Source organism: Notolepis coatsorum (assembly GCF_963971535.1).
Source record: "Notolepis coatsorum genome assembly, chromosome: 19".
In the NCBI taxonomy this organism is placed as follows: Eukaryota; Metazoa; Chordata; class Actinopteri; order Aulopiformes; family Paralepididae; genus Notolepis; species Notolepis coatsorum.
In genome coordinates this window covers 31,677,592-31,705,339 of record NC_140183.1, presented here as the reverse complement: position 1 = coordinate 31,705,339, position 27,748 = coordinate 31,677,592, and the positions used below count along the sequence as shown (strand labels likewise).

Genomic DNA, 27,748 nt, shown 5'->3' with positions numbered 1-27,748 from the left:
ATAGATTCTTCTTCCTGTAAACCACTAAATGTTACTAGCATAATAGACTCTTCTTCCTGTAAACCACAAAATGTTACTAGCATATAGACTCTTCTTCCTGTAAACCACTAAATGTTACTACACCAGAACACCCGATCTGGCTTCACCACCTGGTCAACTAAACCCCACTCAGCCTCGAAGTCAAACCACCCATGAACAGATCATCACAAAACAAAAGCTTTATTTTAACACTTTCAGTGCCACCAGGTGGCGCCAGAGTTAGCGCTTGAATGCCACTATCCACTTTAATGTTAACGTTAATATCACCTAATCTATGTTTTAAATTATGGCTATGTGTCTAATCTGCCCGTCGCTTATCAAAGAATCCTTTTCCAGTCAGTGCTGTCAAGGCAGATTGGTTTTTTATCGCTTCATTTCCGTTTGAGAGCATTTTGAAAAGCACCCGTTTTGAGGTAAAAAAAAACAGACCATTCTGGGCCATTCTGTGATAATCGTCTTTTACTGGAATATTCCAGAACGTTGATATTTGTCGGCCTATTTATGAATCGTTTTCAAATAAACGCTAGATGATCAATATTATACGTACACGCACGCCCATTCGAGACGCACGCCCATTCGAGGCGTGCGCTGATAATAGCCTTGTTCATTTCCTCATGGATTTTACAGTGAAACCGATGACATTTCACAAAACAGCTTATATCTTCATCAAAATGAGTCTGATTATCCTAACACTGATAACATAGATTCCTTACCTGACATCAGATGGTATCCAACTGGTATATTCCAATTCCTGATCACCATTCGAAAAAATCGATAAGTGTATAGATCTAACGTGATACAGTAGAATTCATGATCCGCGGCGCTCAGAGGATCCATAATGAACTGTGGTAACCCCGGCTGCATCAGTGGACTGGAAAATGTGGAGTACAGGATTTTTTTCCCCATCCATTTTCATTGAGTCCATTCCAAAATCCCTTATGTCATCTGGGAGACGATAGGGGGCGCTTTTTTCCACATCTGATCGCCGGCGGCTCTCGGGTAGACTAGGGTAGGCTTGCGTGATGCAATATGATTTCAGATCGCTAAAAAAATAAAATAAAAAAATTCGGAGAAATCTCGTGAGTGGCTTTCAACGGAATATTAATAATTCCGAGAAAACTCGTGAGTGGCATAGAAAGTGTTAACAGGTGTCTCCACCGATACAGACCTGTCAAAAAGACAATAAACTGGAATCAACATGAGAGCTAATCTCACTGCGCTCAGGACAGAAAACAGGAAAACAAAAAGAAACGTCTTCCTGGCACCGCCACCGAGTCCGCCTCCCCCATTCCTGGCATCACCAGTTCAGGAGACAGTAAAGCAGGATGAACCGCCACAGGCACGTCATCCTCACTGCTGGAACACAGTAAACCATCATTCACAGAAACGGTCACGACATTCTCACCATCCAAAATGGTGGCACAAAAATCAACACTGTCATGAACAACAATGGTGTCAGAAAAATGTGCACTGTCATGAGCCAAAATGGTGGCACACACAGTAACATTGTCAGGATTCAAAATGGTGCCACACACATCAACAACGCCATGTCTCAAAATGGTGGCACACACATCAACATTGCAGGATCCAAAATGGTGTCACAAAAAATAACACTGTCAAGATCCAAAATGGGGTCACTCAAAGTAACATCGTCTTGCACCTAAATGGTGGCACAAAAATCAGCATTGTCCTGAACCAAAATGGTGTCACAAAGAATAACATGGTCAGGATCCAAAATGGTGGCACACACATCAACATCATCACGATCAAAATGGTTGCCACCCATTAGCCTAGGCTGTGGAGGTTGCTGCTGTACAGGACACAGGTAACCAGGTTGACAAGCATACCCAGTGCCTGATAGAGTGTCAGCGTGGTCATGTGAGTCAATACCAGAGCTACTAACTGATATACTGGGACCCACACTGCCAACAAGTGAGTCATCATGAACATCAGAGCTACCGTAGGAAGACTGGTAACCTAACTAGTCTAGTCCTGTAGCATCGTTAATCACAATGGTGCCACATGAATTAGAATCAACAGAGATGGTGTAACTGAGGGGTACAATTCCCTGACTGTATTAATCAAGTATGGTATCATTAAACCACTACCGTCTTATGTACATTACTGGCCATACCGTACACCAGTATATCAGATGAGAACTCCTCCACAATGAAACGGTTTCCACACAAGTACTCGTTTAGAATATTTATTACATCAAAGGTAGGATATATAACAATACTTTACTTCGGGTGCGCTTATAAGGCAAGAAATGTGCGTAGGCAAGTCAATAATGAATATTAAGAATTATATCTATGGTACTCTGGGAAGGGGGTGTACTACCGGTTGTAAGCCAGCAGGGGGAGGCAATGCTCTATGCAAAGTCAATGGTTCCACAGGGAGCTTCAATAGGCACCTGGAGACGGTATATTGCTCCCTGGCTCAGCGGGGAAAGGCAGCTGTACTCCCAGTGTGCGCGCCGCACAGGTGAAGCCGTGGAGTCTCTCCTTGAGACGGGCTCGAGTGATGTCCTCACGGTAGATCCCACACAGCAGCGGGGTAGACGGTTCTCTACTCCAGCAGCTTGGTCAAAGCAATGAAGAATAATAATCCTGCCGGAAAGTGGCTCTGCAATCACCGGTGTAAATCCTCCGTGGTCACGGTGGGTCACAGTTGAACTTGACGTTAATCCTATCCTATTTGTACGCGGCTATAAGTGCTCTATTTAGACGCACAATTACTCACTTCACGTGGTCTTTGACTCGTAATGAAGGCTTACTAATAAATAGCGAACGATACGTTGAACAAACGTATTAGGATAGGTCACTTGGGTAACTGAACAAGACTGAACTCCAACTCGAACTGAAAAGGCGAACTCAGTATTCACCTACGCCATATTTATATGTACGGGGAATAATCAAGTGCCAGCCTGCTCACTGTCTCGTAGCCCTGGGCAGAAGCGGGCATGTTGAGACAAGTCGTGTCGGTAGCTTTCAAGTCGGCTCTAGGGGCACGGCACTGGCGCTGGTGGCACGCCATCCAATAGGAGAATGAAATATTATGGGCTATAGTAGGCTAAAGGGATATTCCGTGTATATGTACAAGGAATATACAAGGGATATCAAACGACATACAAATACTATTCAATATATATCCATAAATAAATATATATATTCGGTTTAATCTGATCCTTTGTAACAGATGGTGCCACATGAATTAGCAACATTAGCATCCTCCTCATCCCTATCCTCCAACTCGTCTGTGGCCTCAGCCACTGTACAGGGCGGGAAGACCTCGAGATACTGCTTCGCCAGATCGTCACCTGCCACCTGCGTATCTGGCACGCATGTCACCTCGGGTTTCACTTTCCCTCCAGCCATGTCATTTCCCAGGAGCAACGTTACCCCCTCCATAGGGTTACTGTCAGCCGCCACTCCAAATACTGGGCCTGATAGTAGGGCACAATCGAGCAAAACATCATGCAGGGGTACATTCAGTGTGCATTCCTAAAGCTCCACTTACAACACCTGCATTACTCAAACCACGCCGCACCATCTCACGGTTACGTGCCGCCACATCAATAGCCTCTTGGGCCTCGCGCTCTGCCTTGGCAGTAGCTGCTTTCACTTCGCGCTCTGCCCTGGCAGTACTTTCTCAAGAAAGCAAGCAAGCTCCTCATCTCGCTCTCGTTTCCTCTCAGCGTGCTCTGCCTTTGCAGCTAGCAATATTTCCTCCCGTTCCATTATAGGCAACGAGGATGCGTCAAGATACATGATAATAGTCGAACCTCCAAGCAACTGAATTTGCAAGCTCTCCTTGTCTTGGCTTGCATCAAACATTAATATAGAATAATGAGCAGCTATTTGCACTAACTCATCCTTTGTACATTTCTTTACCTTCGCCACTGTTGGCTCCGCAACAAAATCATCCATGTCCAATACTTACTATACACAGTAACTGACAAGGAGATAATACAATTATAATGAACAACTTTAGTTAGTTCAATATCCTGAACACAAGTAACTCACCCACTGTTCCTACGACCTGGCGTTCAAACTCCAATTTCCTGTATCCACAAATTTCAATGTTAGCATGCAATTAAATCAGTGATTTAAGACACACGGCATAACATGTTAGCACACAATTAAATCACACAGTAATTTAAGACACACGGCATAACCTATGTTAGCACGTAATTAAATCACACCGTAATTTAAGACACACGGCATAACATATACTGGACCAAAAGTTGAGCTCAATATCAACTACTAAATGCATACAGATCATATACTAGAAAATCACAGCAGACACTGCTACTGGATACTAGCCAGAGATTTCTGCTAAGATGAACTACACACAAGACAAACCTTGTGGAGTCATTTATGTATATAGACATTTATCCCAACATATTGGAACAAATGCTCTTCATAAAAAGTGAGGCAAAACCTCGTGTTACACTAAAGCAATATTCAACAAACAAATTCAAACAGGTGCTCCTTACAATCTGATATGACTCACAAATAGCTTCTAACATCTAAACTGCAGTCAATTAAGGACTGCTAGGCCACCACATGTCTATTCTAACAAAAAAAAACTCTTACATCAGGTCCTAACAAACTAATTATATTTTCTGGCCCCCTAACCTACCTATACTGAAAGTGAATGCACTGTAGACCTGGCTTTCTTCAACCACACCTGCTACCAGCCAAAGATCATATCGACCATAAACCCGTCAAGTATATGGTACTAATCCCTTCAATGACCGCCCCAGGGTTAAGTGGTACACAGGAAGCTAACAGCCAGAAAACAATGAAATTACCTACTTGTGGTGTCCACTAAACTAAATATTTTAACAGCATACAAGTAGTCAAATCAAATGATAAATTAAGAGCATACTCACCCGATTTGAAGACCGGCTACGACCCCCCATGTTAACAGCCACATGGAAGACCAGACACGAGACCCCATGTTAACAACCACATGGAAGACCGGACACGAGCCCCCATGTTAACAACCACATTGAAGACCGGACACGAGCCCCCATGTTACATTCAATCCTAAATTGAATTGATTGAGCAGTCAGGAAAATATGGCTCGTTTTCCCCCGGTAGGCCTTGAATGTAAATAGGTGGACACAGGACAACGGACAAGTGTTATCAAAAATAACAATATTTATTTGAAGCAACTAGCTAAAGAACAAAAATAATGGAGAGCTGGGTGCTCCAGTCTCCATGGTTCAGGATGTAATTAAAGTAAAGCACATGGTCAAAAATAGAACAGCAAAAATTGTCAAAAGGGTGAAAATGGTCAGAGCACAAAATGAAGGAGCACTTCTGGTGAAGTTCTGGAGACCAAGTGATGAGCGACAGCGACGAGAGACAGCTGCAGACTGCACTCTGAGCTGCTTTCATAGGGCGTGGTGCCTCAATCACCACACCTGTGTAAATTAGAAAAGCGGCCATTTTAATTACAAGGAAAACAAAGAAACAGTGTGTCAATCACAACCACCAATTAGTGACAACACACTTCAACCACAATGTGAATATGCACCACAGACAGTAAGTATCCCTCCACCATGTGAAAGTAATACGTAACACTAGCATAATAGACTCTTCTTCCTGTAAACCACTAAATGTTACTAGCATATAGACTCTTCTTCCTGTAAACAACCTAATGACCAGTGAACAGGGAGTTATTTCCTGTAAGCGACCAAACAACATTTGAATATTATCCCCAGCATAGCAATCGATTTGCGCACTGGTCTCATATCAAAACGCCTCCTACCCCCAGGTCCCCACGGTCGCCTGATCAAGGAGGAGTACATCCCCGACTGTATCCAGATGGAGCTGCCCTCCAGGATGACCCCCCACCACGAGCGCTACAGTCAGCCCCTGCCCCCGCTGCAGCTGTCCCCGGAGCACCCTCTCTCCGTCCCGCCACCAGTCACCCTCTACCCCAGCATGCCTCTCTCCCCGCCAGGTAAGACGGCTTGTGGGGAGGAAGGTCTACGTCAGGGTTTTTACATTATTCTTTAAAAAATAAAGTTTATCAATAAATGTTGTTAGCTGATTTTAAAAGGCTATACCATGGTTTTTGACATTGTCATCCTTGCCTTCATAATCGGAAGCAAACGCTTCAGACGGTTGTTTGGCGTGGCTTTCCATGGGCATGTTTGGCGTACAGTCCATCTGAAATCAACACATGCAATCAAACAAAGGCCATGCTAACCTGTGTTATCTTTTATTTCCTAAGAACTTCAGAACACAACAGCTAATGAACTTTATATCACTACTTTATTTCATTCATAGCACCACACGGCTGTGAGTAGAATGACCAGATAAATCACAACATAATTTACAACACAAGAGATAACAACACAAGATAATCTAAATATATCTATGAATAAATAATTCTGCCATAATCCAGACCCTGATGAAGACTCTCCTCTTCTTCCTTTTTAGACTATGTATTAAGGCAAACGATTATCAACTTCTCCGGCACAAAAGTGATGTTAGCTTAGTGTGGAGACTTTCATGTGGGTTGTCAATGTAATGAAGCCACACTGTCAGGTCCATGGGAGCCTATGGTAGTGAATGAGTAACATGATAAAATAGGTAACGGATAAAGATAACGGAGAAACGAATTAGCTAATATCGTTGAAATCATCTGATTTATGAACTTGGTTCAAGTGAAAAACAAGACTTGCGGTACAAAAAAATACTTCTTTAACATCACTGGATGAACAGTATTATCATTAAAGGGATAGTTCTTTGGAGTCCTTTCTCAGCACAACCCATGCTGTTCCTCATACTAGCTCTGGATAGTTAGCCACAAACCAATGCAGAGTCAATGGGGCCGAGCTCCTATCCTCCTAAGATTGGATTGTGCTGAGAAAGGACTCTACTGATCAACTAGTAAGTAAGAAATAGGACTAGGGTTGCTTTTAAACACATTCTATTGTTTAACAGTCTGTGGATATTGGTACAAATGTTTCACAAAGAACTATTTCTGTTTACTTGCCAGGAAAAAGCACCTAAAACATGCTGCTATGATATCTTATCCTATCTTAATAGGCAGAGATACACTACACAGGCAGATATATAATACACAACCAGAGATACAATACACAACCAGATATACAATACACAACCAGAGATACAATACACAGCCAGAGATACAATACACAACCAGAGATACAATACACAACCAGAGATACAATACACAGGCAGAGATACAATACACAACCAGAGATACAATACACAACCAGAGATACAATACACAACCAGAGATACAATACACAACCAGAGATATAATACACAACTAGAGATACAATACACAACCAGAGATACAATACACAACCAGAGATATAATACGCAACCAGAGATATAATACACAACCAGAGATACAATACACAGGCAGAGATACAATACACAACCAGAGATACAATACACAGCCAGAGATACAATACACAACCAGAGATACAATAAACAACCAGAGATACAATACACAGGCAGAGATACAATACACAACCAGAGATACAATACACAACCAGAGATACAATACACAGGCAGAGATAGAATACACAACCAGAGATACAATACACAACCAGAGATACAGAGATACAATACACAACCAGAGATACAATACACAGCCAGAGATACAATACACAGCCAGAGATACAATACACAGCCAGAGATACAATACACAACCAGAGATACAATACACAGCCAGAGATACAATACACAGCCAGAGATACAATACACAACCATAGATATAATACACAGCCAGAGATACAGACACATGCACAAAGTCTGTAGACAAATAAATCCCATTACTCTTCAGTAGGAACTAGTGTAGTCAACGGCCACATATTAATCTCTGCTGCCACCAAGGGGTCATTTGTAGTCATTGAACTGGTTGCTAGTACTAGGCCTGTCAAATTTCAATGGATCTCATTCTGGAACCTTTTCTTGAGTGTCTTCCTAGGAACTTCATATATATGTATGGTATTTACAGTATTATTGTACATGCTATCATACAGAAAGTCATGTCAAAGTGGAACGCGAATACCTGTGGCATGTATCCTTCAAAACCATGTGCAAGTTCATTGTTTTATTTCCTATGAATGTGAGGACTAGCTTACTATTATATAGTCTATATAGACTATATATAGTTATTTTCTGTTATTGTGCATTTTGTTCATGTTTGCATTCGATTATCTTAGTGAGGTTGAATACCTGTTACAGAATCCCTCTCACCGTGAAGTTCTCTTTGCATAATGATGCATATTGATTGTTTTGGATCCACACATGAATTAAGTAACCACAAGTGTAAAGCTGACATAGCTTGTTGTGGTTAACTGATGAGAAGGCTCCAGGGCCCTCATTCATCAACCTGACTTACGCACAGATATGTGCTTAACCTGTGCGTACGACCATTTCTAAGCAAAGAGTGGGATTCATCAATTTCAACTTGAACTTGACTTCGTGCTTATGTGTACGCACAGCTCGGAGCACACTTAGCTGACGCCCAGTGGTAGAACATCGTTACTACGGCATAAGCGCTCCTCAGTTCTGCATTAGTTTCAAGGCGGAAATAAGCTTCCGTGCATTAGTGTTCAACTTCTGTATGACCCGTAATTCATTATAGTTCATTATAAAATAGCGACAGTAGTGTAATTATAACGGGCTCACACGCGAACAAGAGGTTGGCCTGCTTGTTTGGCACGGGGGGGCAGACGCAAAACACCAAACTCCAAACGCGATTAAATATTGTTTCAAATAAAAAGCGAATTATTTTGTGTTTCATGTTTCCAAATAAGATTGGTCACGAAATGCTTTCTACTTCAATTTGTTGGTTAGAATAGATGACCTCCGTTGAAACTTCACTGAGACTAACAGTCTATTTGTGAGCTCCCGCTCAGATGTGATAATAATAACAATAATAATAATAGCTTCATTTTATATAGCGCCTTTCAAGAGACCCAAGGTCGCTTTACATAGATAGGGGGGGGGAATAACAAAGTAACAGACATAGTGGACAGACACACAACATATAAATATGATGATGGAATTCATTCAAGATCCTCTCCACCCTCGGGTCTTTGCCACCGGCAAGGTCCATCGTGATATTGGAGATGGATCGAGCAATAGACTGTTACTGTAGCTGTCAAAGCTCCATCACAAATGCAGTTATGTGAATAGAAAGGGATTCCACTAAGTCAATGTTGCGATGCGCATTTGCCTGATACATGTTGTTGCTGCATGCCGGGAGGAAGGCGATGCTGAATGTTTTCAATTCATTAAATAAAACGGATACTTTTTGCAAGGGTTTACTGACTGTCATACAAATAATCAACCAACTACATACTGTAACTTTTCAGTGCACGTTCTTATTTACATTGTGACAACAGCCTTGTGAGTTCCCGCAGTGACCCGCACACAGACATGATGGAATTCAAGTTCAAGTTTGTATTGATCACATATAGGCAGGCTACACATGGCGTATAGGCTACATCATTGGCAGTGAGATTCATTGTTCTTGTATATGCTCTCGTATTATTGTTTATATAGGCTACCCAATACTGACATCAAAATAGATTGTATGACTCTAGAAATCATATGCAGCAGGTAGAAAATTGACGGAAAATCCGTCGCGATTTGGAATAAAATTGAGGAGAACTTTAATCCCTGGGTATTAATCAAACAAAACGGAAAAAGGCAGTCATATTCCAGCACGGTCTTTATTAGTGTTTGCGCTGCCCAGGCAGCAATGGTTAATAGATATCATATCCGACATCACCGTACATGTACACGTCTGTCAGCCTGTCTCATAACACGCTTCCCTCGGTTTAGTCCATTCTTCCACATTTCATGGGGGTGCCCATTACCGTATATGGTTAATCGGGGCGGTTTTGGTATGCAAATACGTGAAAGTGTGCACAAGCCTCGGCGCAGGGCCAAGGTGATATTTATCATGACAGGTGTGCGTAGAACCTGCGTACGCACGTGTGGTAAATCCCGTTTTTTTTTTGCGTGCACTGATTCAAAATTCTGTGCTTACGTGTGGAAATAGAACATTTTCTACGCCACGTTGATGAATGAGGGCCCAGGTTTTACCTCTAAGTGGGATGAAATGCACAGTCTAACATCAATAAAGACGACTGGTTGGACAGATACAGCAGCAGCAACACTTGCTACAACATCAGTGAACACAGTGTGTGAACGGGGAGGTCTGTAAATAGACAGTGTAGGTGGGATGATGAGGCTTAAAGCTCCATGCATGACACTACACACGGTGTCCTGCCAGGACTAGCATCGCCCATGAAAGTCACCACATTTAATTAAAATACCATGCCAACATCCCATGTGTCATTTGTTTTCTGAAAGGTTTTGCCATTGTGATATAATACAGTATCTGAGGAAAACGTCCTCTTCTTCCTTTTTAGACACCGTAATTAGGCAAAACACAATTTTCTTTGCAAACATCAACTTCTTTCAAATATATATAAACAATGACAACAACACACAATGGGTGAGGCTGATTGATTGATTGAAAACTTTATTAACAGATTGCAGAATGGGTACAATACAGTAGGGCTCAATACACACACTTGTTAAAGGATAACTCCACTATTTTGGGAAATTAGCTTATTTAACATCTTCCCTGGAGTTAGACAAGAAGATGCATACCTTTTTTGTCTCTGTGCGTGCATTTTAGCTTTGGGAATAGATGCTCCGTTAGCATAGCTTAGCTTCATCACTGGAAGTGAGGCAGGACAGTAGCCTTACAGTGCCTTACAGTGTATTGCAAGGTCTGACATTGACCAAACTTTATATGCATGACCTTGGAGGGCTCTAGGTCAACTCCTGAAAAGGGGGTCAATGTCAGACCTTGCAATCAAAAGTTAGGGGCGCACTGAAATTATGGCAAGGGTTATTAGCCCCCTAACTTTTGATTGCAAAGTCTGACATTGACCCCCTTTTCAGGAGTTGACCTAGAGCCCACCAAGGTCATGCATATCAAGTTTGGTCAATGTCAGACCTTGCAATACACTGTAAGGCACTGTAAGGCTACTGTCCTGCCTCACTTCCAGTGATGAAGCTAAGCTATGCTAACGGAGCATCTATTCCCAAAGCTAAAATGCACGCACAGAGACAAAAAAGGTATGCATCTTCTTGTCTAACTCCAGGGAAGATGTTAAATAAGCTAATTTCCCAAAATAGTGGAGTTATCCTTTAAGGGGATGCAGACCAGAGAGACTTTCGTCTTGTTTACATCCCCCATTTTCAATTCATCATAACATTTTTGACATACACGACATACAGATATTCAGTACTCAGTCTCAGGAGGAACATTTTATATTACTATTACTCCTAAAAGTATTCTGTACTTCTGTATGACAACTATTAAAGAAACTTGAAAACTCTACTTATGGGGGGTTAGATGATTTCCAGGCAGAAGGAATCCTCCTCCATCCTATTAGAGAGGAAAATGCAATAACATTAAATGGTTAGAGCATGTCTGGAATGGATTCAGATTCAGATTATTTTATTGTCACAGCTTTTTTAGATTTACTGTGTACATGATACATTCAGAAAAATGTGAGATGCTCGTTTTCCCCGGCTCCTCAACCATAGTAGATTTGTAAACATAGTATATTAGTATACACTTATATTCTATCTATACAAACGATAACTATAACTATAAACTAAAGAAGCTATAAATAAACTATAAGCTGAAACTATAAACTAATCATAATACACAACGTAGTATGGTATCTGGAACTCCAAAAATGGCGATCAGAGGACATGGTTAGAGATGAGTTTGGGCCAGAAATAAAACATGGCTGAGTTTGGCAGTGGTGTGGCTACAATGGAGGACCATAACAGGGTGGATAGAAAAGATGATGTACACCTCACACACATTATGGTCTGGTAATGCCACGTCCACCTCGGTCAGTCTGGGCATGGGAAGCAGTCGTGGTCGTAATCTCTGTCCGTTTATTAGAAAGAGATTTCATCAAGAAGCAAACGCATAATTTCCATGCAGATTAGCACGGTCCACACGCAGATCAGCGCGGGGTTTAGCTAGCATCTCCTCCAAGCCGTGGCCTCGTTGTGCAGGGCTAGTCATTTTCTCTGTCAGAGAACGAACGAGCCAGCATGAAAATCGATGTAATAAGGTTGTTTCAAAACAGAGATTGAGTATTTTCCTGATGAAATGTAAGGCAGAAGCTTTGTTTTGATCAAATAGCTCTGGAGCTCACCCAACCTGCATCCTTAGTCAAATGTGGTGACATTCTTGGGGTTCTGTGATGTTTAAAACACTGGAAGCCAATGGCAGTGGTGAACCAGCAAACTATAACTACCACATTTTTCAGTAATGGTAAAAGAATGTGAACAAATTAACTATGACTTCATTTTTGTATCACTTGCAAGAATGACTTGGAATGTCAAAAAGACTGGTATGGTCCTTTTAAATGAGAACATCTTTAAGATCTTGAATCGTTGTAACCGCCACCCTGTGCTTTCAACCTCCAGTGAGTGGCCCCATGATGGTGGGTCCCCTGTCAGTGGGGGGTCACGGCGGGGCCGGCGAGGGCCTGCTCCAGATCGCCTCCCCTCAGAGTCAGGGCTCACCGCCCTCCTCTGCCCCCCCCACACACAGACCCACAGACCCTCACACCCCGCAGCCCCCCCAGCCTCCGACCACCCCGCATCGGCAGAGCCCCGAGTACATCAACACCTCCAAGCACACGCAGACGCCTGGATCCTACCACAGTGAGTGCTCCCAGAGGGAAACCCAGGGTGTCAAATAGGCCCCCTTCCACACCAGTGTACCAGACATTACTAGTAATGCACCCCAACACTGTGCTTCTGGAGGGTGTTTTCATCAGTAACAGTACAATATATAGTATTATTGATAATAATAACAATAATAATGGTGTGACATTAACAGTGTTGGGCAGTAACCTCTAACTATAAAGGAAGGATTCTCTACATTCCTCCGATCGACTTCCCGCTATTGCTGAGAGCCCAGGGCTGTGCAGTGTTGAATTCAACTTCAACTTCAAATTACTTTATTTTCCTTTCGGAACTTCATTTGTGCAGTGGTTGAAAGACAAACATACAGTCACAATACATAGACACTCACCACTATAAAAAAAAAAGTTAAACTACAATAAAAAGACCACTATATAAAAAAACACCAACTACATTAAAACTACAGTACTTAAAGCATGATATATCAAAAACCATGTGGAGCAGTTCTGTATGTATATAAATAATAAATAATAGTAGTACAGGTACATAATATGTCCATCAGGTGGAAGGGGGAGTCTATTTTAAGTAGTCCAAAGACCTTGGGGTGGGGGGGGGGGGGCAGTCCGGCCTCCACCAGACCTAGGTGTTCAGCAGTCTGATGGAGGTTGGCACGAAGCTACCTAAGCCCCTTTTGTTCAGTGATGAGGCTCTGTATCGACGGGCCTGAGGGCATTAGTTTGTAATGGGTGTGAAGGGTGTGTGTGTTATCTACAACTATTTGGGAGGCCTTTTTAACTGTCCGTTTCTTGTGGATGCTGCTGAGTGGCTCCTGGTCCTTCCCAATTATCTTGCCGCTGATCTTAACGACCCTGTCGAGAGGTTTCCGGTTGATGGCACGCATCACTCCAAACCATGATGTGATGGAATTTCGTGCCATTTGGCCAGATGGTGGCGCTATAATGACAAACGTTACGTTTTGGCCTGTAAACTTTGAACGGTAACTCTTTTTCCTGGATTCTGTGGGTCCAGATGAATCTATCTTTTTTATTTATTTTTTCATTATCTTTTTCCACCTTCTTTTTCCCGGTTTTCTCCCATCCCAATGTTAGTCGTTATGCCAATTCCCAATCCCCTTCCTGGTCGTTGCGCACTCTACCCCCTACCGTCGGTCTGGGAGTGCGGAGACTATCACATGCTTCCTCCGACACATGTGTAGCCAGCCCACCACTTCTTTTCACCTGGCAGCGCGGACTCTCACTGGGAGAGTGTAACGTGTGGAAGGTCACACTACCTCTCCTAGATCCTTCCCTTGCTGTGCAGGCGCCCCGACCGAACTGTAGGAGTCACTGTTTACAACGACCAGGACCCACCCTCGCCGGGTTTCCCACCCGCTAACACTGCCAATTGTGTTAGTATGGACGGTCGGCCAACCCGGAAGCACCACAGCTGGATTCGATCCCACTGTCTCTGTGCTGGTAGACAGACGCTTATTCCGCTGCGCTACCCGGCCGCCCACCAGATGAATATCTTTGTAAGCCGCTCCCATTTGCGTTGTTGAGGTTTATGCCAGAGAGGTCTCAGTGGGCACTGCGTCCAGGTCCTCTATTGAAAAACAATGATGACGAGTTCAGAGCAGTTCTTTCCTTGTGGCAGCGTGCGTGTCTGGTCTGAAAGACCCCTGAGGTGTTGCTACCCTGACCTGATCATTCACACAGAGGCACATAGGCCTATGTTGTACCGAATTATGACGGTAAGAAAGGAAGCAATTCTGGGGGGAAGTAATATAATGAATGAACAATTTACTGCTCCCAGGGAGTAAAAAATTAAGTATATTACATTACTTTTGAAATGAGTAACAAGTAATAAGGAATATATCACTGACCGCTCCCTTAGGCACAGTTACAGGTATGCCACTTGTTACACACACATTTCACTGACCGCTCCCCTTGGCACAGTTACAGGTATGCCACTTGTGACTTGTTACACACACATTTCACTGACCGCTCCCCTTGGCACAGTTTACATTTACATTTACATTTAGTCATTTAGCTGATGCTTTTAGCGACTTACAAGTTTTGTACAACAAGACAGCAGGAAGGGTACAACTCTATCAGCTGAGTAACAATGTTCATCAAAGTTACAGGTATGCCACTTCTTACACACACATTTCCCCAGATTTCATGGCTTGAGACACTGTGAGTTGAATTAACAGTAGACTCATTGGAGGTAACTCAAAATAACTGTTTTGTGTCTGTAATAGGTTTGTAATGTTGTAATGTTGGCAATGATCACAACACTAGAGTAATATGCTCTGATGAGTGGATTCCCTGATCCACTCATTTATCACCTCCCGGTTGGACTACTGCAACGGAGTCCTGTTCGGGGTACCCAGCAAAGCCCTGGACAGGCTCCAGTATGTACAGAACTCAGCTGCCAGGGTTCTCACTCACACCAAGCCATCACCCCCACCCTCACCCACCTCCACTGGCTCCCAGTCAAGTCTGCATGTCCTTCAAACTCCTGCTCCTCACCTACAAGTCCCTCCATGCCCTCGCCCCCCTGATCTCCTCCACCAGCACACTCCATCCCGGAACCTATGATCCTCTGATCTGGTCATCCCTCACACCAGGTTGCGGACTTTCGGTGACAGAGCCTTCAGCGTGGCGTCCCCTACCCTCTGGAACTCTCTCCCCCCTGAAATCCATTAGTTAGTTTAGATTAGGTTCATTATCCCTTACCTGCCCTCACCCCCCCCCTCCCTCCTTTTCCCCTATTGCCCCCTTTCCCTAGCCCTCTTGATTGTGAAGCGACCTTGGATTTCCTGAAAGGCGCTATAGAAATTTGATTTATTATTATTATTATTATTATTATTATTATTATTATTATTATTATTATTATTATTATTATTATTATTATTATTTTTTTTATTATTATTATTATTTTTATTATTATTATTAGTATTATTCTGCTTCATGGTTAAGAAAGTTCCAAACTACTTTCCATCTACAAATCAAACTCCAATCGAGGAGCCTGTAGTATGTGACTGTGTACCGCTGTGTGAGTATCCATTTATTACATGTGGAATATACAAAGTGTAGTTAAAATGTAACGGTTGGTTTGGTTTTGCGTTTGAACTCACAGCAACATGGACAGGCACCAACACAGCCTCCTACACTCCCGTAGGACCCCAGCAGAATGGGCGGAGTCACCAGCAGCAGCCGCCACTCCACCACCATCAAGCGCCCAACACTCACTTCTGTATGGACAATAACATAACATTCCAACACAAATACAATTATGGTGGGTAGAGAGAGGCAGACGCGTGCACTTAAAGTTAGTTCAGATGTTTGGAACTCTAGCCCTACTTGCTACTTACCAATGATGATACTGGCATCAGTAGAGTCCTGTCGATAGTTAGTCACTGGCCAATGCAAAGTCAATGGGGTCGAGCTCCTGTCTGTACAAGCTGACTGAGGCTCACTTTGCATTGGTTTGTGGCTAACTATCCTAACACTGTAGCTGTACTTCCCTGTATAATGACTCGTACTACTACTCCCCCAGACCACTGCCATGCATGAGAAAGTGTTCTTAGTCAACTAGCTTGGTGTTAAAGGGATAGTTCTGATTATTGGACCGCTAGTCCTATTTCTTACTTATGATGATGTTTATCGGTAGAATCCTTTCTCTGCACAATCCAAGCTGTTTCCCATACTAGCTCCTGCTACAGCCACAAACCAATGCAAAGGCAATGGTCTCATGTCTGTACAGGCTGACTGAAGCTCACCAAAGTTTACTCCACAGAGCACATGACGTAGATTTCAGTGAGACTCAGTCAGCCTGTACAGACAGGAGCTCCACCCCATTGACCTTGGGCTCGGGTTCCAAAAACCAGAACTATTAAACCTTTTGCATAAGAGTTATATCTTATTACTAGGTTATTCAAATGTGTGAATTGAAATCATTGGAGTATTGGTATCCATAATGATATTTATAACTGATCGTAATGCATTCTAATGAATATGATATAAGTGTGGTTATTAATACTTATATAGCTATAATGGAGCAGTTTATGGTTATTTTTTAATGGGTAATACATAACATGTTACACGCATGTTATAAGAGCTTGTCCTGGCTCCCACACTATTTTAACACGCATAGTACTATCTACTATGCTTTAAAGGGCCATACCGCTATTGTGATATTGCTCTGTTAACCAAGTGATAATTTTGAGCAGGTTTCTTCTACATAATTCATATAAATAAAAACAAATGGTCATGGGTACATTTAAATATGTGTGCTGATTTGTAAATAGACTAAAACTCATATTTAGATCGATATGGTCCTTTTAAAGGTAGAATCTGTAATGTCATCAAACAGTGACCTCTAGGCATAAAAGTCCCGTGTGGTAATACACCATTTTTGTTTTGGTCTGATGTGTTGAATGGAGGATAGGGGAGGGGCTGCTACTGCTGGCCACACCTCAGGTTCTGCCAAGAGAGGTCTGGGAGACATTCACAATGCAATAAGTTACTAAACCCACACACCAAAACTAAAGAAAAAAAGTACAATAAAACAAAGTGCAATACCAAGCGGGGCTCTTTTGCCTAGAGGTCACTGTTTGACAACATTACATATTCTACCTTTAAATGTAAATAAAATATTAAATATACAGATTTAGTCGTCGTTTGGAATATTCATGTTGTGATGTATGTATGGTTTTGGTTTTGATGCTCTAGTTTCATTTCTGTCTCCAGGGTCACAACATCACAGCACCCCTGCTTTCCCTCAGCCGGTCTCCAACCACCCAGGTACACACTTCAAAAGTTTTGTTTGTATTACTCTTTATTGGTTGATTTATTCAAACCTTTATTTATTCTCGAAAGGCAACTGAGGTTTCCTTCGCTTACAGTTACGTTGAGTTTACATACAGAGATAAGCGATCATAAATACAGCATAGAAATCACAGCATAGAAAATTACAACAATAAGACAACAGGACGAAGGTAGACAAAATCAATTAAAACACGTACAACTTTATTGACAAAGGTTGGAGATCAAGGTTTTAAACTGCAACAGAGGGGAGAATCTCAAGCTTTAAGGACTGTTGGAGTTAATTCCTTGAGCTAGAGGGGCATCATAGAGAAATGCAGATTTACCCTGTTCAGAGCAAACTCGGGGGACCTTAAAGGGCCAGCCAGTCACTAGAACAGGTTCCATATTAGGTTCCAACATTCCATTCCAATAATGATGTAGTATAAGGAGGTAGCTTACCAATAAAGGCCTTAACAAATACCAGTGTCTGCCAGAGAGGACCAACCAACCTTCTCAAGGACACAGTGATGAGTGTCGTATCTTATCACCAGAATCTGAGGGCAGAGTGATGGACAGATGGAGTCCAACTGGACTCCAGTTGAAGCCGCAGCATGTCTGTAGATTACATCACCATAGTCCAAGACTGAGACTGTGGCTTGGGGTATAACTATCCAAGGATTAAATTCAATTTCAGTTCTATGGACAAAGATTTATTTACACACAGACACCAATACTTTGGACAGGACTGTGTGTCGTTACATAGGATAAGAAATCCCCTCTCATCCATCTCTATCTCTATCTCTCTCTCCCTCCCCGTCTGTCTAGGTCCAGAGTTCTGGTGTTCTATCTCCTACTTTGAGATGGACATCCAGGTGGGGGAGATGTTCAAGGTTCTGGCTAACTGTCCGGTGGTGACGGTGGACGGCTACGTGGATCCCTCGGGCGGCGACCGCTTCTGCCTGGGCCAGCTGAGTAACGTGCACCGCACCGACGCCAGCGAGAGAGCCAGGTCTGTTACAAAAAATATAATCAATATTGAGTCAGTTGCATTATTCAAATCCAGAGACGCGTGCGTGTGTGCACGCGCACCCGTCCCATCTCTGGTCCTTGGAAAGACCAGATGAGGTCAGAGGAGTTTGATAGTATTTACTGAGGATGGCCAGATAATGTTGATATTTAAACTTAAAATAGAATAATACATAATGTATACATGATCATGCAAGATTAAAAAATAGTTGTAGGAGCGGTTTGGGAGAGGGAGGTAGGGAGGGGTTTTAGTTTGTGTGGTGGTGTGATAACAATGTTGAAATTGAGAAGTTTAGACTTTAGATTAGTTTTACAACTGAAATAAAAATGTTGTCATTACAGAGAAAAGGAGAGTAAAGTACCAAAAAAAGGTACCGTCGGTACCCAACCCTAATCCAGTCACTCATTCAGTAATTAATTCACTCAGGGCTGGCCACTCTGCCTCTAGTGGCGGGTCACATGCATGGCACTTTGTGTTCAATCAAAGAGCCTGGAAGGCATGATGTGTGCGTCACACCTATGACACTCTGTGATCTCATGTAACCTTTTGATTGTTTGGACGTCCTGCCCAGGCTGCACATTGGGAAGGGCGTGCAGCTGGAGTGTCGCGGGGAGGGGGACGTCTGGATGCGTTGCCTTAGCGACCATGCCGTCTTCGTGCAGAGCTACTACCTGGACAGAGAGGCGGGGCGCGCACCTGGTGACGCTGTGCACAAGATCTACCCCGGAGCCTATATCAAGGTGAGAGGAGAGGAGGGGGTGGTCTACCCTGGGGCTATATCAAGGTGAGAGGAGAGGAGGGGTGGTCTACCCTGGGGCTATATCAAGGTGAGAGGAGAGGAGGGGTGGTCTACCCTGGGGCTATATCAAGGTGAGAGGAGAGGAGGGGTGGTCTACAAGGTGAGAGGAGGGGTGGTCTACCCTGGGGCTATATCAAGGTGAGAGGAGAGGAGGGGGTGGTCTACCCTGGGGCTATATCAAGGTGAGAGGAGGGGGTGGTCTACCCTGGGGCTATATAAAGGTGAGATGAGAGGAGGGGGTGGTCTACCCTGGGGCTATATCAAGGTGAGAGGAGAGGAGGGGTGGTCTACCCTGGGGCTATATCAAGGTGAGAGGAGAGGAGGGGTGGTCTAGCCTGGGGCTATATAAAGGTGAGAGGAGGGGGTGGTCTACCCTGGGGCTATATCAAGGTGAGAGGAGAGGAGGGGTGGTCTACCCTGGGGCTATATCAAGGTTAGATCCCTACTTGCTCCAGAACCCTACCTGCTCCAGAACCCTACCTGCCCCAGAATCCTACCTGCTCCAGAACCCTACTTGCTCCAGAACCCTACTTGCTCCAGAACCCTACCTGCCCCAAAACCCTACCTGCCCCAGAACCCTACCTGCTCCAGAACCATACCTGCCCCAGAACCCTACCTGCTCCAGAACCCTACCTGCTCCAGAACCCTACCTGCTCCAGAACCCCTACCTGTTCCAGAACCCTACCTGCTCCAGAACCATACCTGCTCCAGAACCCCTACCTGCTCCAGAACCCCTACCTGTTCCAGAACCCTACCTGCTCCAGAACCCTACCTGCTCCAGAACCCTACCTGCCCCAGAACCCTACCTGCTCCAGAACCCCTACCTGCTCCAGAACCCCTACCTGCTCCAGAACCCTACCTGCTCCAGAACCCTACCTGCTCCAGAACCCTACCTGCCCCAGAACCCTACCTGCTCCAGAACCCTACCTGCTCCAGAACCCTACCTGCCCCAGAACCCTACCTGATCCAGAACCCCTACCTGCTCCAGAACCCCTACCTGCTCCAGAACCCCTACCTGCTCCAGAACCCCTACCTGTTCCAGAACCCTACCTGCTCCAGAACCCTACCTGCTCCAGAACCCTACCTGCCCCAGAACCCCTACCTGCTCCAGAACCCCTACCTGCCCCAGAACCCTACCTGCTCCAGAACCCCTACCTGCTCCAGAAATCTGTTAAGCATACTGTCACAATAAACTATACTACTGTAGATGACACCACCTCATATTAGGAACATGTATCTAGCTAGATTGGTAGATAGACAGAATGAGACTAGATAGAGAGATAGATAGACATACAGACAGACAGACGGGTAGATTGTTTATTGGTGTCTGGGTCTGTCTCTCTGTCTGTAGGTGTTTGATCTACGTCAGTGCCACAGGCAGATGCAGCAGCAGGCGGCTACAGCCCAGGCGGCAGCAGCTGCCCAGGCGGCCGCCGTGGCCGGAAACATCCCTGGACCAGGCAGCGTTGGAGGCATCGCGCCCGCCGTCAGTAAGTGGCACAGTTCCCATGGAATCTTGAAATCTCATTGAATGTGGTTGCTTAGGGCGTCCCGGTGGCTCACCACACTAGGGCGCATACCATATAATCACAACGACCAGGGTTTGAATCCAGCCTGGCATGGTTATGGTTAGGGTTAATTAGGGTACCATATAATCTGGCCTGAGACCTATGTTGCATGTCATCCCCCTTCTCTCTTCCCGTGATTTCCTGTCACCCACTGTTCTATCTAATGAAGCAGAAAGGCCCTAAAAATATCTTTAAAAAAACTGATTTTGGTTGCTTATCGCAAGCTAGACCTCCCTACCCATAGGTGGCAGAAGTGATGTAACATTCTAGCCCTCCCTGCCCCCTGGGTGAGCAGCTTCTGTACTTTACTATGGAGACTGACTGTATGATATTTATCAACGTAAAACACTGGATCAGCTTGACATTTTTCTCAACATCGATAATTCTGCTCTATGCCAATTCAACATGCCAAAATGTCACCTCCGACCTTGTCACCACTGACACCCGACCCCAACAGACGTTCCAGACGGACGATAAGCGGCTTGGTGTGTACCCCCCTTTGGTCTGTCTGAAGAGAAGCCGGTTCACTCTGCCACCATCTTGATAACAGGGACTAACGAGACCAGGCGTCTATCTCTTTGAATGGGAAGGCATTCATATCTAAGATTCTGTCATACATATCCTGCTTTTTCTTTCATATTTGAAGTCAGTGTTCAAAGGGGTCAGTGTTGGGTCCAAAACTGTTCATCTTGTACATTAACGAGATATGTAAAGTATCCAATATATTTAAATGTATTTTATTTGCGGATGACACTAATCTTTTTTTTTCTGGTGAGAATGTCCAGCAGCTTTTAGAGGTCATCACATCTGAAATGAAGAAATTGAAGGAATGGTTTGATAGAAACAAATTATCATTGAACTTGAGCAAAACTAAAATTATGTTGTTTGGAAACTGTAGATTGGATACTCAGATACAAGTTAAAATAAATGATGTGATTATTGAAAGAGTTTATGAAAATAAATTCCTAGGTGTAATAATAGACCATAAAATCTGTTGGAAACCTCACATAAAACATGTCCAATCTAAACTCTCACGAAGCATTTCAGTCATGAGTAAAGTAAAGCACATTCTGGATAGAAAATCACTCTACATTCTCTACTGTTCACTAGTTTTACCATATTTAAATTACTGTGCTGAAGTCTGGGGAAACAATTATAAGTCTACACTACAACCACTTTTTATACTCCAAAAAAGGGCCATAAGGATAGTTCACATTGCAGGTTATCGTGATCACACTAACATATTATTTTTGGAGTCAAAGACATTGAAGTTAAATGATCTTGTGGAATTTAAAACGGCACAATTAATGTATAAAGCAAAAAGTCATGCACTTCCAAGAAACATTCAAGAATTGTTCTTTGATAGGGAGGGGGGGGTTATAATCTGAGGGGAGAACACAATTTAAAGGTGCTAAACGTACGCACTACCATGAGTGAAACTGTGGAACAGTCTAAATGTGGTGCTAAAGCAATGTCCAAACATGAGACAATTCAAACTGATGTATAAGGAAATTATGTTCACAAGGTACAGGGATGAGGAAGGGACTTGATATTTATTCACGGGTGTTTACATTTTTATTTTGTTTTCTATTTTATTTCTTTTATACATATATAGTTTTTGTTTTTTTGTTTTGTATATATATATATATATTTTTTTTTTCTTTTCTTTTTTATGTTTAAAATAGTACACTCATTTGAGTAATGGAAAAGGGGTAGGATTAAATAAGTGTATACTTCTTCCTACTCCTTTTCGAACATGCAGATTGAGTTGTTTTGCTTTTTGTTATTGTTTGTATTCATTGCATGTTCGAAATAAAGATTCAAATAAAAATAAATAAAAAATCAAGTCACTGCTAAATTAATTTGGTCCAAAAAGTGATAGAAAAATGCCTTTTATTCCACTTAGACCAGCATCTACACATCCAGGGTCCTTATTTACCATGGCAACCACTCACTGGTTGATGTTTCAACAACAACAACAACAACAACAACAACAACAACAACAACAACAACAACAACAACAACACATCATAATAGCCTATAGACATGCATGACTTATACTGGTCCTTGGAACATGGGTCTGATAGGTGAGAGTCATCCTATCCAGACCCAGACGTTTGCTGATGGTGTCATTGAGTTCGTTTTACTGCTGTGATCTACGCGCTGCATTGTTTCTTTTGAATAACAAACTCAAATACTGTTGTAAATGTATCACTAGTATAAAAGGAGCTACAGTAGGATAGACATGTTGTCATGTTGTTCTACACCTTGTCAACAGATTGTACACCTGAAGGTCCCTCACTCAGTCCCTATCTGTATTTCCACCTCTTTTCTTTCTCTTTCTTTCCCTCCCTCCCCTCCTCTCTCTCCTCCCTCTCTCCCTCTCTCTCTCCCTCTCTCTCCCTCCCTCTCCCTCCCTCCCTCTCCCTCCCTACCTCCCTCTCTCTCTCCCTCCCTCCCTCCCTCTCCCCCCTCTCCCTCCCTCCCATCCTCTCTCCTCCCTCCCTACCTCTCTCTCTCCCTACCTCTCCCTCCCTCTCTCTCCCTCCCTCTCTCTCTCTCTCCCTCCCTCCCTCTCCCTCCCTACCTCTCTCTCTCCCCCCTCTTCCTCCCTCTCTCCCTCCCTCCTCCAGGTCTGTCGGCGGCAGCAGGCATCGGCGTGGACGACCTGCGGCGCCTGTGTATCCTGCGGCTGAGCTTCGTGAAGGGCTGGGGGCCCGACTACCCTCGTCAGAGTATCAAACACACGCCCTGCTGGGTGGAGGTCCACCTGCACCGCGCACTGCAGCTGCTGGACGAGGTGCTGCACACCATGCCGCTGGCTGACCTGGGGGAGGCCAACTGACCTGGGGGAGCTAGACAACCAGGGGAGGGGGGGTGTACATGAGTACATGTGTGTGTGTGTGTGTGTGTGTGTGTGTGAATGAGTTGGGTTGTTGTATGAAACGTGTGTGTGTGGTGGTGTGTGTGTGTGTGTGTGTGACTGAAGGGGACACTCAGAAAGTCCAACAGTATTTATGCTTCGTCTCTCTTTTGACAATCGTTGCTCTCTGCTGGAGCAATGAGGGGGACCTCATTATGTTTACCGCTAGCGGTTAAGCCTTGGTGCAGGTTCTCTTGTCGTCTCCGTGGTAACAAGACACTAAACTCTTGACTGTGTGTGTTTGTTCTGCCAAAGTTTCAGTCTGTCCCCCTTGATGTATACCGTGTATAACCGTTTTGCTACAGCCAAAAACCAAGTGAAAACCCCACCAGAAGAGAACTCCACGCATAAAGATCTTTTCATAAACATTGTATTTCCTGTTAATACGGTAGCTGATAGGAAATACACTGGGGCCCCCAAGCCATTTCCCTGGCAACAGAATTCTTCTGAGACGCTCTATATCCACGACACGTCTGGCATTCCCTCTAGCTACTGTAGCCACGGCATCTACAAGCAGAACAACGTTCTAGTGAAAAATGTTGAAAATGTTGAGCGAGCCCTTCTTTCTCTCTAAATTGTGTTATTTCTGTCCAGTGTGGGTTGTTGAAAGGTGCCCAAGCAGAAACCCAACCCTGAAAGAAGCTCCACAGCGCTGTCACACTCAACCTCTTAGCCGTTTCCTTTTCCAGCGATGGGAGAAACACCTTTTCGCGGTTCGGCAAACCTTTATCCAAAGCGCCGCTCATGGCTTTACATTCTGCATTCCATAACCGCCATTTTTCCTTTCAGATGTATTCATGGTGTTTTCTTAAGTACAGTCCATTTTATTTAATCAACCTTCACCGACAGAAGCCTATTCATCTGCACAGGCAAACAGGCTGATGTCTTGTGCCTTTCCGAAGAGCTGTATCTGCTTTTATTATAAGATGTTCTAATATCCTCCTCTAGGGCAGGGCCATACGCACCAAACATCACATCTCTGTATCTTTACGCTGAAGAGAGACTTTGAGGCCTACTTGCTCTGACTAAAGTAGTTTGAGTATAGTTTTCTTTACACATATTTTTTTTTACATTATCCAGACTCAGATATAGACATCTATGATCGAATTCAGATACTCAATATAAATAAGAATCAATTGAAATCAGAAAAAGCTGATTAAAGACCAATGAATTAGGCCTAATGAAAAAACAAGCACGAATTTGCAATAGCTGGAACCTATGCGATAGGCCACACCCATTGCCACGCCCCCTCAATTGGCACGAACACACAAACACACATACTTCACCTCTATGCTCAATTTCAGCCTCCTAGGGCGAAACCTGTGACCACTAGAGGGTGGGATCAAATCTTTGTCAACCGAACAAATTCTAGAGAGTTACTGGTCACAGCTAAAAAAAAAGAGAGAGAAATAAAAATGTTAAAATGTCCAAATAGTTTAGACCAGTCCTACGTTGGTTAGACTGTGTGCTTGTTGACCACATTTCCAATAGTGTTGGAGCCAGCTGTGTTTGTTGACAGACTCAGTTACAAGCTAAATAGCTGATCTAAGTGATAAAATACAATAAGAATAATAACGTTGCTTGTGCATCTCTATCACTGGACATGCTCACCCTCTCTCTCAAACATCCCTCTCCCTCCATTTCTCTTTCCCTCTCTCTCCCACCACCACTGAATCACACTCACTAACTTCACTAAAGACTATTAAACGTTTATAATAGGCTACTGGTACTTAGTTTTCAAGTGTTGTGTGTGAAAGGACAACGCAAGTAAACTTTATGCTTACAGACTGATTCAGACCCACCAATCAATCCACTATATCTATAACGTTACTGTATCTTAGCTTGGTGGATGGAAGCACAGACAAACATACATACACACACAGAGAAACACACAGATGCAGCATCAATGTTATATTACTAACATTAGATTGTTAGAAGCCCACATGAATCATTAATATGAGCTCTGACAGCCTGTCAGGCCATTAACGTTGATCTACTGCTGGTGAACTTTGAACTGGCATCATGTATGAAGAGTGATGTAGAAGAGTTCACAAGGCTTTACTCTTATCATCCCTGAAGGTCCCAAATGACAAACCTGAGGTTCTGCTGCTCATCCCATCTTTTAAATCCAAACCATCTCCAAATAATTGTTGTTTTGGACCATGGCCATCTCCTCCATGTTGAAAAGAACTTGTGAGCGAGTGGGCCGGTTTGGGGGCGGGTTTGAGAGGAGAGATGCAAACACTGGCACGGCTTTATGGAAGAAACAGGTTTGTATTTTAATCAACCTACCGGTATATCGATATCAACTCTAGTATCTCTTCCTATATCTCATTTGAGAATATATCATTGTAGATATACTACTCAGCCCAAATATCACCACACACTCCGCTCGAACTGCGTTTCTGATGCCTTTTCATGACAGAAACCCTCTGATTCTATTCACTGCTGAATCTCCACCAGGCTGCTGAGAGACTGACGTGATACATCAGTGATTCTCTGCTGTTCCGTTCCTGTTACGCTTCAGGTCTATTTTCTCCTGCTGCTGCGCGTCACTGAAGCATGGAAATACATTGACAGCTATGTAAATACATGTTCACCACAAAGAAAGCCATGCGTAATTATGTTAAACGATGTGATCGCATAATTTTTACCGATTGCAGCAAGATTTCAGTTTCCTGATTGAAGGTATTGCATAGCTAGATGAATAGGCAAGATTAATTTGAAAGTAACAAGTACATGTTTGTACATTGCCTCATGGGCTACAGGTCCTATTAATTCATTGTCATTTCACCTCTACATGTTATATAAATACATGGTTAATTATGTATTTAATAGTTATAGATCATATAGCTACCGCTCTGCGGCCTTCTGGAACACATCCTTACGCCAGTATAATACTGAATAAAATCTCCACATGCACCTTTATTCGCCTGGCCACACCCCCATCCGCTCCTCTACATAAGCAGGGGTGTGGCCATTCTATCAGCTCCTTCCTTACTTTCACCACTGCGAGTGTCTGTGTACACCACTCAAGTTTAGTGTAAAGTGTTTGAAGATTGGAGCTGCTAGACATTTCTTTATTTTTCTCTCACAAGTTAAGAGAAAAGGCTAACCTATAATGTCTTCATCGGAGGGTTCGAGCGTTAGCAACATCACCCTTCACCAGCGATTTTCTATTGCCGCCTCCGCCGTGCGTCGTGGGGCTGCTCTGACTCCACGGTCGTGGCAATCAGACTCACCTGAGCGGCGTCCGGTGGAGAGTCTGCCTCTCTGGGGGGCTGTTGAGCCAAGGCCGTCTCCTGTGAGATGGCCTAGTTCCAGCTCTGGTTCCCCCTCTAGTGGACGGTCGGCCTGGCTTTGGGGAGTTGCTGGAGCCAGACGAGGGTGTTCCTGCTCGGTCTCCTTGTCCGATGGAAACGGAGGATTTTATGGAGGGAGCAGGAGCGCTCTTGTTTGACGTCCCGGTGGAGACGTATCACTCTCCCCCTCAGGGTGTGGCAGGGTGTGATATGTCTCCTTGGGGTCCCTCGTCATCCGGTGTTGGGTTAAAACCTCCGACTCGGAGACGGGATGCCCTGCTATCAACCTCGTCGGATGGTGTCGCCACACAGAGTGGCCGCCTCCCGTACGTGAGGGACGCGGACTGCGTGGAGGGAGGTACGCATGGGGAATTACGTGCCTTGTTCCCGGAGCTCATGGCGTGGAGGCCTACGTGCGTCAGGGACAGGTAATCTCCCGCATCATTGGCCTTACCCCCGCCTACATGCCAGTCACGCGGGTGGCGGGTTTGGTCCAGGGGTTGAAGGAAGGGGTGCCT

General features: G+C 43.9%; 1 protein-coding gene across 4 annotated transcripts in view; it reads left to right on the top strand.

Annotated features, from left to right (window-relative positions):
• LOC311246014 (mothers against decapentaplegic homolog 4-like) overlaps nt 1-26,813 on the top strand; it is a 114,976-nt gene extending 88,163 nt beyond the window's left edge. For 2 of the 4 annotated variants that reach the window (XM_084336073.1, XM_084336074.1), the window contains exons 5-12: nt 5,827-6,015; nt 12,579-12,818; nt 15,942-16,100; nt 17,555-17,608; nt 18,437-18,620; nt 19,210-19,378; nt 20,789-20,927; nt 23,639-26,813. In XM_084336073.1, the coding sequence (XP_084192199.1) occupies nt 5,827-6,015; nt 12,579-12,818; nt 15,942-16,100; nt 17,555-17,608; nt 18,437-18,620; nt 19,210-19,378; nt 20,789-20,927; nt 23,639-23,850 (1,346 nt within the window). In that variant the 3' untranslated portion in view covers nt 23,851-26,813. The remainder of the gene's footprint in view (nt 1-5,826; nt 6,016-12,578; nt 12,819-15,941; nt 16,101-17,554; nt 17,609-18,436; nt 18,621-19,209; nt 19,379-20,788; nt 20,928-23,638) is intronic. The other 2 variants (XM_084336076.1, XM_084336075.1) reach the window with 2 other exon arrangements.
• The last annotated feature ends 935 nt before the right edge of the window (nt 26,814-27,748 follow it).